The sequence below is a fragment of the Sitophilus oryzae genome, unplaced genomic scaffold (genome assembly GCF_002938485.1).
Source record: "Sitophilus oryzae breed Bouriz unplaced genomic scaffold, Soryzae_2.0 scaffold_556_pilon_pilon, whole genome shotgun sequence".
Lineage (NCBI taxonomy): Eukaryota > Metazoa > Arthropoda > Insecta > Coleoptera > Curculionidae > Sitophilus > Sitophilus oryzae.
This window is the reverse complement of record NW_022147147.1, coordinates 748,355-767,620: the sequence shown is the minus strand read 5'-3', so window position 1 is coordinate 767,620 and position 19,266 is coordinate 748,355. Positions and strand designations below refer to the sequence as shown.

Below are 19,266 nucleotides of genomic sequence, written 5' to 3'. Positions count from 1 at the left end.
ATTATTGCACAGGGTGTTTTAAAGATAGTAAGTAAAAACAACTCTTCGATTAACCCTGTATAATAAGTCATATACTAAAGTTTATAATAAACTGAGTTTACGAAATTTTTCCGTTGCCTTTTTTTTCATCTCAGTGTATATGACGGCTTAAAAATGCATTACCAAGATTTATCCACAAGTAACACAGTAACAGGATTGTCCTTTCTTTTGATTTACGGTCTTGTATTGTGGATGTCCTGTAAAATGTCCTGTATTTCGATGTAAAGAATATTGATAGTAACTCCGGAATTACCAACAAAACTACCTACTTGGTTTTTTTTAATTTTAGGGAAGAGTATTTTGTCTGTTATTTTTTTTATGTTATCTATTGAAATCCCGGTATTGGATAGGCTATAGGTATATTATTGTAGCTATTCTCAATGCAAATTGACCTAAAAAAAAAAGAAAAAAACCGTAAAATGAATAAAAAAATTAAATGGACGATACACCTATTTTATTGACCCTGTTGCAAACTCTTTAGAAAATAGTCCTCCTGTTGATTAGCTTTTGGTTCGGAATACTTTTATTTTTATCAAATTTATTACTTGATTTATGACATACGCACAATAGAGTTAATAGTTCACAGACACAAAACGTGTATCACATACTCATTAGGTATGAAAAACTATTGAAAATACTTATTACTTTATTTATTATTAGAAAAATATTAATGCAGAAAATACTGTTAGTAATTTTATGCCAATCTATTGAACTATAGAGGGTGATCCGAACTGTATTCCGGAATCTTCGGCAGCGTATTCTGCTAAAGTTAAATAAAAAGTTCGATGAAAATTGAATGAAAATATTGATACTAACAATTTGTAACAAAATTGTTGAATATGTGCTTAAAGAGAAACTAAATAAAATAAACTGACTTGGTTTTACATGAGATCTCACAACTTTTTATAGTGGAAGAATTATGTTACGAGACTTGGTATTTTTTACATTCTATGTTTTTGATGGGATAGATATTTGACTGAAATGATAAATTTGGGGACTTTTTATTTTTTTTTAAATTAATCATAAATTTTTCTTTGAAGAAATGATAATAAAACAGTTTCTCTTGAACTTTTGGCACAAAAACATTCTAAATTTATGATTTCAGTCCAATAACTATTTAGTCAACATGTTTAATTTATGTCAGTGATGACAGGTATTGATAATTTTGATTCAAAATATCTCGAGAACCATTACCGTTAGCGATTTTTACCAAGAGACCTTTTACGTAAAAAACGTCGTAAATGTATATTTTTTTACTTACTAGTTTTATACAGGTACAGACGAAAAGTTATTACTTTTATTGACATCAAAATCAAATTTCTCATTTAAAAAAAAGTACTAGACACCAATTTCATCCAACAGTATTGACGTTACATCAGAAATCATTTGGAATCTTCTACATCCTGTATCTGCGAAACTAAGCATTTTAGGACATACATTTATACGAACTTTTTTCCTTATTATTATTGTTATTTATTTTTATCTGCAGAATACCCAAGTTTCAGGAATATAGTTCCAACAACCCTGTAAAAAGCATGACAGGAATAAAAAATATGGAGTTTATAAACACTCACATAGTACAAAAACTAAATGAGATTGATTCGAAAGCAAATGGGGAAGCAGTTGTTAAGAAGTTATTTTAGAAAGGGAAAAAACTAAAAAAAGTCTAAAAAAGCAAAAATGTAGAAGGTTTAGAGAATTTAGAATAAGTGGGAGAGGGGTTAATCTCTGCGACCTTAGAGATATATTGTGTCCCCCTTTCTTGAGTTATAACTCATCATAGAGTCCCAGGACTTCCTACGGAGACCCGTGTCCTTCACAGTCGAGGAGCTACGACCCAGGCCGGGTAGACGAAACGGTAGGTTGTATCGCCTGTTGGGTTTAGAGGTAGGAGGTAGGCTCCCGACCCTTGGAGGAGGTGGTATGCCACTTGTATGCCACTTGGTATGCCACTACTTGTATGCCACTTGCGGAGGATGGTCTCACGCAAGTGTCAGCCACCTCTCCTGTAGTTCTCTTTGGGTTTGGCCCCTTGGAACTTTCATTGTTATTGTTCCCAGTGTTGCTAGGGGTTTCCCCACAGCTTCACCCGGTGATGTTTTTAATACTATTATTACCAGATCTCATAGTGTTCCCATGAGTCGCTAGGGACAGTCGATCCACTTCTACAGAGCCCCGCATGTAGAAGTAAGGGGTAAAATACAATGGGGTGCCCCCCGATGCCCCAAGGTTGAAGCTGTCCGTAGCCCCGCCCGGTATCGTTATATGTCTTCGTGCAATTCTCTGGCCACGACACTACAGTCAGGGACAAGACGATGAGTGAGATGCTTCTTGGACCAAGCCAAGTGCTAGGGGAGATTCCCCCCAGCACCTGACCAGGAGCTTCCCCACCAACGACAAGGTCTTGCATCTCCTAGGGGAAGATGTAGAAGATAAATTGCACAGTTGAACTGCGCAAACTGTTCTGCACAGCCCGCCTGTGTTAAAAAACTAAGCGTCTGTGGGGGTTCTTATACATCGATGTTTATTTTTAAGATGTTGCATCATTAAAAGGTTGTTCTGCTGCTTTAACTTGTAATTTCAAATGACCAGTGATCGATATATTAATATAGTCCTCATAAATTATTACAGTATTACTATAATTTATTTTTCATTACTTTTTACGTTTCATATTAAAGTATAATAAAAAAATCTTATTATGATCATTTTTTCTTATTATACTTCAGTTCGAAGAGAGAAATAACGATAAAATAGCCCGGAAGAGCGCGTTGCATTTGTGGGCGGGTTATCGCTTTTGGCGGGAAGCATCCTCTTTGCTGTAGGACGGCATGGTGAGGGGGCGGAGAGACAGAGGGGCGGTTAGGGCGAGAATTATGGGGGAAATAATACGCCAAGTTGCAAGTTTGGGTTTGTTGGAGCGCGCATAACCGATGGTGATTGTAACCGGATAATGAAGGAAGCTTGATCCTGTGATATTTCCGGCTGGTGTAATGATATAATTAATAGAAAGATATTCTTGACTCGTGGTGTTTTTGATTGAATAAACCCTATTTGATTCAATGATGTGTCTCTACTACGTTTTTTTAATTAAACATGCATTAGCAGGTACATCGTCGGTTTAAAACACACACTCTTATAAATTCTTCTTATTAACTTATAACTTCTTGGGTCGGTATTTATATGTGTGGAGGTAAATCGCATAGGGATCTTATTAAGTTGGAGTGAGAGAAATGCGACGGTGTGCTGTTGCGGCGTTGCCACATTTCTCCGGTACGCCTTTCCCTATCAAGTAAAGTAAAATCACGATCTCAAACTGTTTATTTTTAAAAGGCTTTTTTTCGAAAAGATAACTAGATAAAATCATTAGATATGTTTCTGAGCATCTGAAATGGAATTATAAAGATATCGTTAGAGTATCCATTTTTCCGACGAGAAAACGTCAGTAATCGCGATAATTTAAAAACTCAACTTTTTAACATACGGTAACTCAAGAACTTCTTTAGATATTAAAACTTTTTTTTATTTTGAGGTTCGAATCTTTTACAAGATGTTTAAATAAGAAACATTCGATTGGCTTGTTTTTTCCATTCAAGGTTAAAAAATATATTCATTTACTTTTAGTGCATTGCAATTTTCAGCAATCGTGTAACTTTTTTGTTTATAATAATTTTCACATACTGTCTGCGAAGAAAATATAGCAGAAATTTTAAGAAAGTTTTTGAAAAAAAAACTACAATTAATTATTTCTAATAGATTTCGAGATACGATTATTGAATTCAGAGTTGGTTAGGTTAGGTTAGCGTGATCACTGTCGAACATCAACTGATCGATCACTGTCGAACATCACTTATTTTTAACACAAGTGCAACTGTTTCTAAATTGCGCTTAAAAATTTACAAGCTATAGGGAAAATTACAACGATTCGTTAAGAAATAAACAAATAAAGCATCACAAGACGTAATTAAATCGTGAAGCTGAACATGTGATGTACACATTTTTCTAGAATTTTAAGTACTGATTGGTTCGACCGCGAATAATATCCGCTATATCCCCTTCCATGTCTCTTAGCAATGTGCACAGTTACTCGGTTTATTTCATATGTTTGGCAACGTTTTTTCTGGTTCTCTCATTGTTCATCCGGAAATCTCGACCCAAAACTAATATTTGCCAGCCCTTAGTATACAGCTTGATATAGTGGTATATTTAATATTTTTAAATTAAATTGTCGAGAAAGTTGTTACAAATATTTCTTTGAAAATAAAATATTGACGATAATTTTAATATATATTCTAGACTCTTTAAAGAATTAGAGTTAGATTCATGATACGTTAAATATGTAAATAATTCAGCATTGATTTAAATGTTAAAAAGTAAAACGTGCATCACATTCTCACTAGTTATTATAAATTGTGACGAGCGAGCCATGCACGAGGTAGCAAGAGGGAAAGTGATAGCGGCAGTGTTGCCACAGCTACACCATTTGTGGTAGATTTACCTTTTTGTAAAAAAAAAAATAATCCCGTTATCTCGTGATAATATACTCCGATGAAAAATAAGCTTGCGGCAACGATCTGGGTAACTGGGTAACGATCTGTGCCATGCGCGGCTACGAAAATCACTATACTCGTAATAAACTTGATATTGTACCAACCTTGTGTGCTAGGAAGTAAATTTTCATGCATATTTTAAAAGTAAAGCATCTAGCTCATTTGCCAGCTCAGAATTAGAATTTAGAGTTAGTAACTCGCATTTTCATTAGAGGACACTGTCATGTTTATTTCAAACCAATAATACGAGAATATTCGTGTAATTTAATAAAATTACTGTAAATTACTCTAAATAATGAATTGTTTGTAAATAAACTGTAATTTTTGTATATTAATCCTGTAAATGATAGAGAAAAACATTTGTGATTGACTAAAATTTAATTTCTTTAAATTTTTGAACTATAATAGTTAATAACAGTAAGAGGATTTAAAAATGGCTCTACTGATAAGTTCTTAATTCAGAAATATTTCCATAATATAGTATTTGATTTATATGTACAGGGACATCATTTTAAGTGTCTCACTCGATTTATAATTTTCCTGTTTGGTATTTAAAGATAATAGAAAGATTTCCTAATGTAATTTTTCGCGAGGATACCGATTGTCTACACCAAAATTTTTTAAAACGTCAATTTTGACAGATACGACGCCATCTTGATTTTTTTTAAATGGAAACCCACACATATTTTAGCATGGTCCGGTAGACATATTTTAACTAATTTCAAAAATATATAGTTTTGTATACTTTGCACTTACCGTTTTCGATATACAGTGGATTTATTAAAATGAATTGTTAAAGAATCATTTTAAGTGTCTCACCCAATTTAAAATTTTCCTCTTTCCTATTTTAAGATAGTAAAAAGATATTGTAATGTAATTTTTCGCGAGGATGCCGATTTTCTACATTAAAATTTTTTACAACGTCAATTTTGACAAATACGACGCCATCTTGATTTTTTTTAAATGGAAACACCATCATATTTTAGCATGGTCCGGTAGACATATTTTAGCTAATTTCAAAAATATATAGTTTAGTATACTTTGCACTTACCGTTTTCGATATACAGTGGATTTAAAAATGAATTGTTCCAGAATCATTTTAAGGGTCTCACCCAATTTAAAATTTTCCTCTTCTCTATTTTAAGATAGTAAAAAGAAAATTCAATGTAATTTTTCGCGAGGATGCCGATTTTCTACATTAAATTATTTTACAACGTCAATTTTGACAGATACGACGCCATCTTGATTTTTTTTAAATGGAAACACCATCATATTTTAGCATGGTCCGGTAGACATATTTTAGCTAATTTCAAAAATATATAGTTTAGTATACTTTGCACTTACGGTTTTCGATATACAGTGCATTTAAAAATGAAATCTTTAGAATTATTTTAAGTGACTCATCCAGTTTACAATTTTCGAATTTTAAAATTCTTGAAAATGTCAAATTTGACAATTACGACGCTTAAATTTTTTTATTTATTTATACTTTGATTCTTCTTCAATATGACCTTTACATACAGGGTGATTCCGGAAACTTTGGCAGCATATTTTGCAGATAAAAGTAGGTAAAAAATTCGTATAAATGTCCTAACATGCTTAGTTTCGGAGATACAGGGTGTAGAAGTATCATTTTTATTTCGATTTTTTCCAAATAATTTGTGAAGTAACGTTAATACTTTGATGAAAATTGGTATCTGGAAGATTTTTGATATGAGAGATTTGATTTTGATGTCAATATAAATCCAATTTCTAGGGGCGCCACATACACGTGTTTTAACTGTTTTGAAGAGTAATAACTTTTCGTCCGTCCGTACGTAACTGAGTATACGTACTATAAAACTACTGAGTGAAAAAATATTCATTTATAACGATTTTTACGTAAAAAAGGTCTGTTGGTAAAAACTGTTACGAGTAATGGTTCTCGAGATACTGGGAATCGAAATTATCAATACCTGTCATCATTGACATATATTAAACATGTAGAGTTACTAGACTGAAATCATAAATTTGAAATGTTTTTATGCCAAAAGTTCAACAGAAACTGTTTTATCATCATTTTTCCGCAGAAAAAATTATAATTAATTTAAAAAAATTAAAATTTCCCACATTTATTATTTCAGCCAAATATCTATCTACTCAACGTGTTTATTTTTTTGTCAGTAATGACATGTATTGACTATTTCCATTCGAAATATCTTGAGAAAGGTTGCTCGTAGTGATTTTTACCAAGAGACATTTTTTACGTAAAAAGTCAAGAAAATGTATATTTTTTTACTCAGTAGTTTTATACAGGTATGGGCGAAAAGTTATTACTTTTCAAAACAGTTAAAACACATGTAGGTGGCGCCCCATACAAATAAGAGTCATATTGACATCAGAATCAAGTTTCTCATGTCAACTCCAAGACTCCCAGACACGAATTTTCAGCCAAATATTGACGTTACTTCAGAAATTAATTCGAAAAAATCGAAATAAAAATGAAACTTCTACACCCTGTATCTCCGAAACTAAGTATTGTAGGACATATATTTATACGAACTTTTTTACTTATTTTTATCTGCAGAGTATGCTGCCGAAGTTTCCGGAATACAGTTCGGACCACCCTGTATATATAAAAAAAATGAAAATTTAGTTTTAAACTGCTAGTCATTTATCATAAGATAGCTCAATTTACGTAAATTTCATGCATTTGGATACAAATACCACTCAGTTGTAAGTGAATGGCATTCATATTCAAATACATAAAAATTAGAGGAATTCGTGATTTCAACCCCCTGTATATAGAAAACGGTAAATGCAAACTATTCTAAACTATATATTTTTGAAATTAGCTAAAATTTGTCTACCGGGCAGTGTTAAAATTTGATGTGGTTTCTATTTAAAAAAAATCAAGATGGCGTCGTATCTGTCAAAATTGACGATTTAAAAAATTTTGGTGTAGAAAATCGGTATCCTCGCGAAAAATTACATTACAATATCTTTTTACTATCTTAAAATAGGAAAGAGGAAAATTTTAAATTGGGTGAGACACTTAAAATGATTCTGGAACAATTCATTTTTAAATCCACTGTATATCGAAAACGGTAAGAGCAAAGTATACTAAACTATATATATTTGAAATTAGCTAAAATATGTCTACCGGACCATGCTAAAATATGTGTGGGTTTCCATTTAAAAAAAATCAAGATGGCGTCGTATCTGTCAAAATTGACGTTTTAAAAAATTTTGGTGTAGACAATCGGTATCCTCGCGAAAAATTACATTAGGAAATCTTTCTATTATCTTTAAATACCAAACAGGAAAATTATAAATCGAGTGAGACACTTAAAATGATGTCCCTGTACATAATTGTGACACATTGAAGACATTATTTATGTTAATAATCTGATCTTTTTAAAGGTAAGTGTATATCAGGTACGCAAAAATTATGAACTATTATTGTAATAAACTACTGTTTTGTAATTACAACATTTTGACAAATGTTTAAAGGTGAAGTTACTGATACATTCGTTCTTTAAGAGTTGCTATTTTATTCCCTCTATTTTGATTGCATTTGAAAAATTAATTATTGTTTAATTTTAATTACTTTATAAAAGATGGTTAGAATCATTTTGAATCTTATCTTAATTTGACCTTACCTTTTAATCCATTCGCGGAATTCGAGACAAATGGGTACTTTCATTTTTAATTTAGAAACTGATAGTAAAAAGTCAAATAATTTAACTACAAATTGCTTAAATGTTCATGTCGCTAATCCGGAAAAGTAGCAAAATAAGCTTTCGGCATTTAACGTTTTTTGGAAAACTGGCTAGGTATTTTTTATACAAATGAAGAAGGAAATAAAAATAAAGGATTATGCTGTATCCGTATTGTAGCACATTTTTAGACAACATCTTTATTTTTAAGATTTTGATGGTGGAACAAAATGTTCCTCATGTTTGGACAAAATTTTCTCGAAAATAAAGACATAATTTAAAATTCCGTTCCAATACGGAAATAGATGCAAACCTTAATCAAGCCTTAATTAAAGCACGTGTATTTGGAATTTTGAATGTGGCTTAACACGATAGGATCGGGCTAAGCCTTAGGCAGATTTCTGGAATATGATATTTATTTCCTTCGGCCACACACCCGCTGCTGTATCCGACCCCTGAGAACGATCCGAACATTACAGCGTAATAGACTCTTAAAAGATCATCAAAATCGGTATAGGACACAATATACAGGGTGGCGCATCTCATTCGTCTCGGTTGATTATACGAAAACGGAAAGATGTAGAAACAAAATATTTTATGGGTATATGTGGGGAGGCAATGTGGGGGCACAATTTAAAATTATTTTGAAATATACAGGGTGTCTCAGAACTAAGATTAATACCAAAGTTATATTTTTTCTTATGGAACACCCGGTATTTTATTTCGTTTTAGGATTGTTGGGCCCAAAAAAAGGCATTTATTATAAGGGTTAAATATGTTTAAAATCATTGGTTTTTGAGATATTTAAAGATATTTAAATATGCATGCTACAAGAGAATTGATTATCAACACCCTGTACATTACTTTTCAGAATTAATTCTTGTGCTGAGTTTAAAGGTAAAGAAATAAACTTTACTGAAAAATGTTATTGTTTCCTTAAATTTATACAGGGGTACCAAAAATTAGTGATCTATTTTCCGGATTTATTTTACATAAAAACTTTGTTATTTCAAATGCAACACCCTGTAGTTTTTTAAATAAAGTGAAGCAGATTCAAATGCCCTTTCAAACTATATTAGGGTTTCCTATACATACCTATCTATCTCAGATTTTAAATAAAAAGCGATTTTTAAATAAAATGGCAATCAAGATGGCTGGTATCGCCATGGCAATTTTCTAGTGACTGTTAGTAACTATTTTGAAAATCGACATTAGTGTATGGACATTATTATTTAAACAGTTTACTAAAATTTACCCACAATATTTTAATAAGTAAGTATTCTTTATTTTATGAAGAAAAATAAAGCCATATGTATCTGCTGGTGGAACGAATGGATGTTACTAGTTAGTAGTGATTTTGTCTTGCGAGGAAAATTATTTCTTGGCTTCAAGAGCTAATGCTCAAGGATATCCCAAATAGGAATCTTCCTGATAAGCTTTCCTTTGAAAAATTTCTTGGCCTATTTCCTGTTTCGCAGAATTGGTAGTGTAAGTTTATAAAAAACCTATTAGGCAGAAACCTGTCGTTGGAAGTGAAGAAATAGAATTTGCCGTAATTGGCTCTTTTATAAAAAAATAATATATCTACAAGTTATCGTAAAATAAAACAAAGAACTACTTCTTCGCTTTTCTTGATAGAATAATAAATACATATTAATAAATATTATTTATTAAACTATTGTTGATCAATTAAATAAAAATAAACTGGTATAGATTTAAATAAAGTCTATAAACTTACTTAGTTACTAACTGTCACTAGAAAATTGCCATGGCGATACCAGCCATCTTGATTGCCATTTTATTTAAAAATCGCTTTTTATTCAAAATCTGAGATAGATAGGTATAAGAAACCCTAATATGGTTTGAAAAGGCATTTCAATCTGCTTCGATTTATTTAAAATAATACAGGGTGTTGCATTTGAAATAACAAAGTTTTTATGTAAAATAAATCAAATATATATATATAAATTAAAATAGATCACCAAATTTTGGTACCCCTGTATAAATTTAAGCAAGCAATAATATTTTTCAGTAAAGTTTATTTCTTTACCTTTAAACTCAGCACAAGAATTAATTCTAAAAAGTAATGTACAGGGTGTTAATAATCTATTTTTTTGTAGCATGCATATTTAAATATCTTTCAATATCTCAAAAACCAAAGATTTTAAACATATTTAACCCCTATAATAAATGCCTTTTTTTGGGCCCAAGAATCCAAAAATTAAATAAAATACCGGGTGTTCCATAAGAAAAAATATAACTTTGGTATGGATCTTAGTTCTGAGACACCCTGTATATTTCAAAATAATTTTAAATTGTGCCACATTACCTCCCCACATATACCCATAAAATATTTTGTTTCTACATCTTTCCGTTTCAGTATAATCAACCGAGGCGAATGAGGTGCGTGCGCCACCCTGTATAAAACTTTAAAATACATCATAATTTTAAGGTGCCCGTTTTTCGTGCCGGTGAGTGTATCTTTAAGCTTTAGCTTAAGAATATTCAGGAATTCTTGAAATATTTAAATTGTATTTACTATGAGAATGATTTGTTTTCAATTTCATGATGTTCTTCTCTCAATCATTCTTCTTGAGAGTTAATTTACCGTCACGGCAATCCAAAGTTTAATTATGTTTCAATATTTACATTACCGCTTTACAGTTCCGTCTGTATAACGAGAAGAGAAGTAATACGTAAATATATTCAATACATTTAAGTAGCTATAATGAGCAAAGCAAAAGCTTCTGTTTAGAGATTAAATATTGACATTACTCCAGGAGGATCATTTCGTAAATTCTACTTTTTCTTTTTGGAATTTGTATTGTAACATATTTCAGTTTTATTTTGTTACATCAGTAATGTTTTTTGAAGCAGGAATTAAAATAACTATTTCCAAGTAGAATTCAGTTTTAACGATGTTTTTTTGTTGCAGGCTATTTATTATTTAAGGAATTCTGCGAAAACTTAGAACCTCCTACTCCACAAATTGGATTTTATGAACAGGTAAGAGAAATTTCAATAATTTTACGATTTTTAGTAAAAAATCCAGATTTCTAATCGAGAAAGAAAAGATTGCGATGTCGAATTAAAATTACTATAACTCTACTTTAACTTTATTAGTGCAAAGATTTATAATACTTATTCTTAATAGTTAGATATTAATTTAGTATAATAATTCCAAAATGAAATACCGGGTGCGTGTCAAAAGAGGCTCGCCCATATAACTTTTTTATTATTTCAGTTAAAAAAACGAGATTTGGTATGGCAGTATATGTCATAAATTAGGATTGATTGACGTATTCAATTGTTTTTTGTCACTTCCTGTTTCACCGGATATGATTACAACTTTTGATTTTTAAATGGCATCCTCGATATTTTTTTACTTTATTCGATAGAAAATGACATTCTGAATAGAATGACAACTTTTGACATTCTCGCTTAATAAAAAATCTCATTTTAAAATTTAATCTAGAGTGCTATGGCTATGTTAAAAACACTAATTCTTAATCAAGGAGCTTTGGAAAAATAGATTTGATCGTCTAACGTTTTTAGTGATCTTGTCCGGGCCATTTAGAAAATGCTTAAATCGTATTTTAATCATATCTCATTTTTTTTCAAATGGAACGAGGGTGGCTCATTAGCATATTTGGAAAAAGCATTTTTTACGAATAATTTGATACCACAGACGTGGTATTTCGAGTCAAATTTTCGTTACGAACCGCAAATTATAATTTCAAATAAACCATATGGGAAAATGTCAAAAGTTGAATAATTTAATAAATAATAGAATATTGTAAAAAAATACCGATGGTGCCATTTAAAAATCAAAATTTGTAGTCGTTTCCAGTGAAACAGGAAGTGACCGAAAACAAATGAAAACGTCAATGAATCCTAATTTATGTCATATACTAACATACCAAATTTCGTTTTTTTAACCGAAGAAATAAAAAAGTTATAGGGGTGAGCCATTTTTGAGACGCACCCGGTAGAGAAATATTTTGTTTTTACTGCTAATAGTCCTAACAAATAGGTCTTCAAGTACGAAGTTTTGGTAAAAACTTGATTTTTTGATATAAGTTTCTTTGAAATATCGAAAAACGAACTGTGAAATATATTTTTTTAATTTCAACCCCGAGAAGGGGTGAAATAAATAAATAGAATGATTTTTTCGAAATTTCGGAGAAACGGTAAGGATTAGAAATCAAAGATGGAAGGGATTAGATCAAAAGGTGTAGAGCGTCAAATTTTAAATAAGAATGATCTCTATATTTTTTTACTCAAATCAAAATTAACCGAGATAGGGTGGCTAAAAGCTAGGGGATGATAGACAAAGAAAATCAAGTTGCTGAAAAATTAATGTACAGGGTGGGTCAAATTTGATGCTTTTAAATGGAAACACCCTTTTTAATAGGAGATAGACAAAAACTAATATCGGTGTCTGAGCTCAATTTTTGTCAAAAACATGATGGTGAAAACCGCATGTCGATATCTGTTACCGTTTCGGAGTTACGGGGTGTTTTTCAAAAATATGCATTTTTAACAAATCGCTGTAACTTTTTTGCTATGGACGTTTATTTCCAAAGCAACTTTTTACGTAGAATTTAATGGTTTAAGTATAATTTTTTTAAAATTAATAATTTAAGAATTATCAACAGAAAATTTGATTTTTTATATGGGACACCCTGTATATTTGTAATTTATTGAAAAGAATTTAAAATTACCTTTCCAAAAATATAACACACTTGATATTTTGCTCGATTCCTCTTCGAGATATAGAGTATATAAAAATTCGCCCGCTTTAAATAAGTAGGCTTTGAACGGCACCGGCTGTAATGCAAAAAAATTCTAGCTGTGAGCATCATTAAAACGAAAATAATATTTGCTGTAAGAGATGCAGAATTTTATAACAATTTAAAATATATTTAACCAACATCAACACATTTAAACTATATCTAATAACATTAAAAATAAATAGCAAACCAAGACATGAAATTTTGCTACAGTTGTGTTCGACATATCAACCGTCTTCTGTTATGACAGACGGGGCAGTTTTTGAACTTTTCTCGCGGAATTCATTAACTCAGTAGGGGTGAAAGATACCCTCTCATAACTGCTAAGTTTTTCTAATTCTTGTCTAGATTATACGGAAGAATAAGGAACCTTTATTCTTCCGCAAATATATCCATAGGATTAGATCCATGGACACTAAGTCAGGCGGCCTCGACGGCCAACGGCTGAAATCTTGGTTAGCTATTCAATTATTCTTGAAATTGGCTGCAAAAATTCAGCGTTCAGAGGCGGTGCGTCCGTCGTCTTCCTGGAAAAATATGTTTTCGAGTTCCATTAAAGGCATATCATCAATAAGGGGTCCAAAGCCTACTAGTTAAAAGTGGCGAACTTTTAAAAATTCTGTATTTTGAAAGGGGATTATAACAAAATATCAAGTGTGCTATATTTTTGGAAAGGTAATTTTAAATTCTTTTCAGTTAATTAAAAATATAGAGGGTGTCCCAAATAAAAAATCAATTTTCTGTTGATAACTCTTAAATTATTAATTCTAAAAAAAATATACTTGAACCATTAAATTCTACGTAAAAAGGTGCTTTGGAAATGTTTTCATAGAAATACAAAATTTTCCATAGCAAAAAAGTTACAGCGATTTGTTAAAAATGCACATTTTTGAAAAACACCCCATAACGGTAACAGATATTGATGTGCTTTTTCACCATCATTGAGCTCATTGGTGTCTGGAGCTCAGAAAATTGAGCTCCAGACACCGATATTAGTTTTCGTCTATCTCCTATGTTTTCACTTAAAAGCGTCGAATTTGACCCACCCTGTACAGGGTGTTCCTTAATGACATGCTAAGATTTAAAGAGGTGATTCGTGCACCTATTTTAAGAAAATCATTTCATCTGAATATATGTCCTAAACATCTTAACTTTTTAGATACAGAGTGCTAAAATTTTTTTTTTCAAAGTATCTTGATGGTACCTATGTTTGATACACGTCTTCCATGCTTCAAAATGCTTAATAAAATAAATATAAATAAAATTAATTGTTTTATTTCTTAATTTCCTTCCAGCCGATGCAGAAATGATTTCCACACAACAGTCACCGTATCATATTTCAGCGCTTTGACCCTGAAATAAACTGACTTTAAGTTTTTAAGCAAAAACTAAGCGGAGGACGAAAAAAATCAAGAGATAAAAAATGTTTAGAAATGAATGGAGATTTTGAAAATAATTTTTATTTTAAGAGAAGTCAGTGGTGTACCACTTTTTTCTCCAAAAATATTCAATGTAAAATTCGTATAGACGGCACTGGTTGAAATAAATCAAATTCTTTGTACACAAAAAGAGATATTTTGATGCATAGAAGACATGTATCAAGTTTCATAAAGATATCTGTAATAAAATCAGAGTTATTATGAAAAAAAGTTTTATTTAGAAGTATTTACGACCCTGTATTTCAGAAATTAAGATGTTTAGGACATCAACAAGAATCACGCCCTTAAATATTAGCATGTCATTAAGGAACACCCTGTATTTAGAGTTTGTTTTTAATTTGCTCAGTAAATTAGTAATTTAAATTCACATTCTTTTAATTCACTCCCGTGAAGGTGTGAAAAATATAAATAAAGAGTGATCATAAGAAGAGTTTCTTTGATCTCACGACTAAGACTTTTTCTGCTTTTTTTAGAAGAGAACAAAAAGTAACAAACCAACAATATTTATTAAGATATATTTTATTTTCATTAAAAATTACAACTCGTCCTCGTCACGAACAATCTGTTCAGGAAGAGAAGTTATTTCGTTAAATTCTTCTTGTTGAATATCGAGAAAATGGTTGATTTCCAGAAGTTTGTATCGGTTTCTGTGTATTTCCTCATTTTTCATTCTGTCGACTAGGTCTTCGATCCATGCTTTGCATCTGAGATTCTAGAAATTTTACATTTTAATATATAGTTAGCAGCAACTATGAGCTATAGTAAACGCCACGAATGTTTGGGAGTGATTCATCGGTCGCTACCATCGAAGAAGTGGGATTGGCAGAACAAAAGATAATATGGCCAAATGGAATTTTCTTACAGTTTCATCGACATTATGCGAATGTGGTACAGAACAAACCACCAGATATCTATATAACTGCCCTCAGTGTCCAGTTTCTTTTACGTTTGACGACCTGTTGCAGGCTACAGGAAATGCCGTCGTTGTTGCTAATTTTTGGTCTGAAAATATTTAGTGTTTGTACAATGTTCATGTTTTTTTCTTGTTTTTTTACAATTTTAATATTTGTAACTGTCTTCAATTTTACCTTTGCAATTTTCTTCTGTTTATCTTTATATACTTTGTATATATTTTTTATTAGTATTTTTGTATATATATATACATATACCGGGTGTTGCATTGTCGGACGGGACATAGGAAATCCCATGTAAATTTTAATGGGGCCAATTATTGGCTTCCCTAATTCTAAAGTTATTCTTTTGAATGTGGGTTTTAGTGCTCTTCAATAAACCTAAATAGAATTATTCTCTAAAATAATTAGGGAAGCCAATAATTGACCCCATTAAAATTTACATGGGATTTCCTATGTCCCGTCCGACGATGCAACACCCGGTATATTTTTATTTGCAACGCTTTTGACACGAATAAATAAATAAATACCATGTGAACTAATCTGTTCAAGATCACATAAAACTGAATTCCAGTGCCGTGGTGTTTGAAGTCATATATAATAATCAATATATAATCTGTTGTTTATGTTTTTGTGCATGACATTTTAAAATTATTATTATTGATGAATATTACAAAAATATTTATCAGTAACAAATTACTTAAAAAAGGAATATTGAAAATTTTTCAACGAGAAGGAGGTTTCGCCAGTTGATATGCATGGAGTTCCTAAAATGACGAAATTCATAATATTCTGCTGCATTGTTCATCATAATGTGACCTCCATTTTCTTCGCATCAGAGATATCGGTTGTCTTGGATTTTTTCCTCTTACTGTACGGGAATTTTTTACTAATGGTCGAGTCTGCGGCCAAGCTAGTAGCAGGCTTTTCGTTCGCCGGGTGAGTCTCATCATTGGTCTTATTTTTGAATTGTAGTTCCACCTTGGTTACCCTATGGTATGGTACGGGCATGTCCAAAGAATGGCAGAAATAAGAATCCCAAAGCAAATTTTAAACTGGAAACCTGCAGGAAGAAGAAAACCGGGTAGACCGAGAAGAAGTTGGCAGGAAGGGATTGACACGTTTATGGAGGAAAGATCTCTCGGAGACGGTGCATGGAGAGACAGACAGGCATGGAGAGATGGCATCGGAAGACGTAGAACGTTTTAAACCGATTAATATATATATATATATATATATATATATATATATATATATATATATATATATATATATATATATATATATATATATATATATATATATATATATATATAGTTCCACCTTGGAAACGGTGTTTTTAAAAATGCCCAAGGCGGCGGTAACGTGCTATAAACAAATAATTATTTGGGACCCTGCCTTTTTTAATAAATTATGCAATAGTACCTTCTGGACTGATGTAACAAGGAGCAAAGGGCCATCGTTGTCGCGTTCCCGCAAGAAATAAGCAACCAACCGCATAATGAATTCTTTCTGCCCTTCATTTAGTCGTTTGCCGGGCATTTTCGGTTAAATTTCAACTACAAACAAAAGCACCAAGAGGTAAGACCATTTTACACACTAAATTTATCTGTTAATTTACCCCTTAGCTCAAATCTCGTACTTACCGATGGTTTTATCAACAAAACAGTTTAAAAATATCCAAATTTATACTAAAACACAAAAATAAAATAATCAGTAATATGGAGCATTCCAGCAACCTGTCAAAGTCTTGTCAAAACATATATTTGGTTATAAATATAAACTGGAATGCCGCACTGGTCGCACTGCAAGCACACCAATGGACTGACGCACAAAAACGAATCAATTTTTCAAAAATTTTCTTAACGAATCAATCAATGAAACGCGATATAGTATCGTTTTTGTCAACCACCCTAACATTTTAGAATAAGTAGGAGGAGCGCAGGCAGATGATTAGACCGGGCCTTTAAAAACCTACGTCTGCGGTAAAAATTTACGTTTTTAATGTAAAAATGATAGCGCGCGTGTCGATTCTAACTTTATCAAGCGATGAATCAGTCCCAAACATTCGTGGCGTTTACTATAGCAGCAGTGATAGATGTGTCCGGCATTACTTATAGACAAATTATATTTTCTGTTCACTGTCGAATACCAACTGAATTCCACTTATTTTTACCAAAAGTGCAAGTGTTTCTAACTTGCGCTTAAAAAATGTATAAGCTATAGGGAAAATTACTCGTTAATAAATAAAATGCCACTAGACGTAATTAAATCGTGAAGCGGAACGCATGATGTACACACTTCCGACGAATCGGACGAATCTGCTATATCCCCTTCCTCGTCTCTTAGCAATGTGCACAGTTTCTCGGTTTATTTCATACGTTTGGCAACGTTTTTACTGTTCTCTCTTTGTTCAGTACATTATAAACGCATTGTACTCTTCTTACGTATAGAAATCTCGACCCAAAACTATCCTTTGCCAGCGCTTAGTATTTTGAATATTCAATGAGTTGATGAGAGGATCACAAAAATCTTTTATTAAACAGGTTATTTGGAAAACTGTATAATTACCAGTAAATCTTCTCTAGAGTCGATTGCCTGCATATGGACATCATGTGTAGCTACTATTGCATTGTTCAGCGAATCCCTAAAAAAATATAATTTTAACAAATTGCTGTAATAAATAAATAAAACTAAAAAAAATAATCTATTTAATAATTGGAGGGTAAAACACATTTTAACCTTGAAAATGACCAGTCTGATCTTTGACTATGATCAGATAATATTATTACCATTACTAAGAATATAAAATATACATAAACTGCAAGGCCAGTAGTTATTGTCGTCATTGTTAATTCACATTAGTCGTTACTTATCAATAATTATATATTGAATAATATAACACGCTTCAGTGTAGTTGAATAATATTCCACTGTATAATATACAGACATATTTGTGAGCATATTCAGGTTTTATTATGCTTAGTCCTAATTCTTTTGTAATTACAGAACTGATAGCTAGACTATATTGCTCATTCTGCAGACGGTTGCACAAAACGGATATATTTTAAATTTAAAATTACTGTCTTTTTCCAAAAACCATAATATACTATGGTTTTTAAATATTTTGTCTTTTATTCATTATGTCATGATCTTCATTAATTATTCTTTATAATCTGAGCTAATTCTGATTGATATTCGTTAGTTAACTTGCTAATGTTAAAAGTTTCTTAATAATAATATACACTCAGATGCAAAAAAAACGCAACGGAGAAATTTTTGGTCAAATTTAAAGTGTTTTATTTTTGTTATTTTCATGATTTTTTTAGCAACCTGTATATAATTACATCAACTTTAATTCGTAAATTCAGTTTTTTATAATCTTTAATATTTGGCATATTATACAGAGTTAATCGAGGGGTTGTTTTTTTACGTTAACTTTAAAACACCCTGTTCAATAATTTCGTGTGCAAATTTTCCTAAGTTATAATTTTTATAATTTGAAAAAAAAATGTAAATTGTTGGTGGCAAGTTCATTTCGCTTTTAAAAATTACCCAAAACATATATTGACAGAAATCAAAATGCTCAAGAGACATGGTTCTGACGTAAAATTATAATTTAGGAAAATTGACACACGAAATTATTGCATAGGGTGTTTTAAAGTTAGGGTAAAAAAACAACCCCTCGATTAACCCTGTATAATATGCCAATTACTAAAATTTATAAAAAACTGAGTATACGAATTAAAGTTGATATAATTATATACAGCTTGCTAAAAAATTCAGAAAAATAGGGCTAAAAATAACAAAAATATAAAACTTTAAATTTGACCAAAGATT

At 31.3% G+C, this 19,266-nt stretch overlaps 2 protein-coding genes across 2 annotated transcripts in view; one reads left to right on the top strand and one right to left on the bottom strand.

The window, feature by feature from the left end:
* LOC115887220 (G protein-coupled receptor kinase 1) overlaps window positions 1–19,266 on the top strand; it is a 351,626-nt gene that overhangs the window by 139,460 nt on the left and 192,900 nt on the right. Inside the window, exon 2 of the mRNA XM_030906586.1 lies at window positions 11,220–11,290. Within this exon, the coding sequence (XP_030762446.1) occupies window positions 11,220–11,290 (71 nt within the window). The remainder of the gene's footprint in view (window positions 1–11,219; window positions 11,291–19,266) is intronic.
* Window positions 15,049–19,266, bottom strand: part of LOC115887221 (dynein regulatory complex subunit 3-like) — a 36,867-nt gene continuing 32,649 nt past the window's right edge. Inside the window, exons 10-11 of the mRNA XM_030906587.1 lie at window positions 17,999–18,074; window positions 15,049–15,228 (exon numbers count right to left, since the gene is read on the bottom strand). Of these exons, the coding sequence (XP_030762447.1) occupies window positions 15,052–15,228; window positions 17,999–18,074 (253 nt within the window). The 3' untranslated portion in view covers window positions 15,049–15,051. The remainder of the gene's footprint in view (window positions 15,229–17,998; window positions 18,075–19,266) is intronic.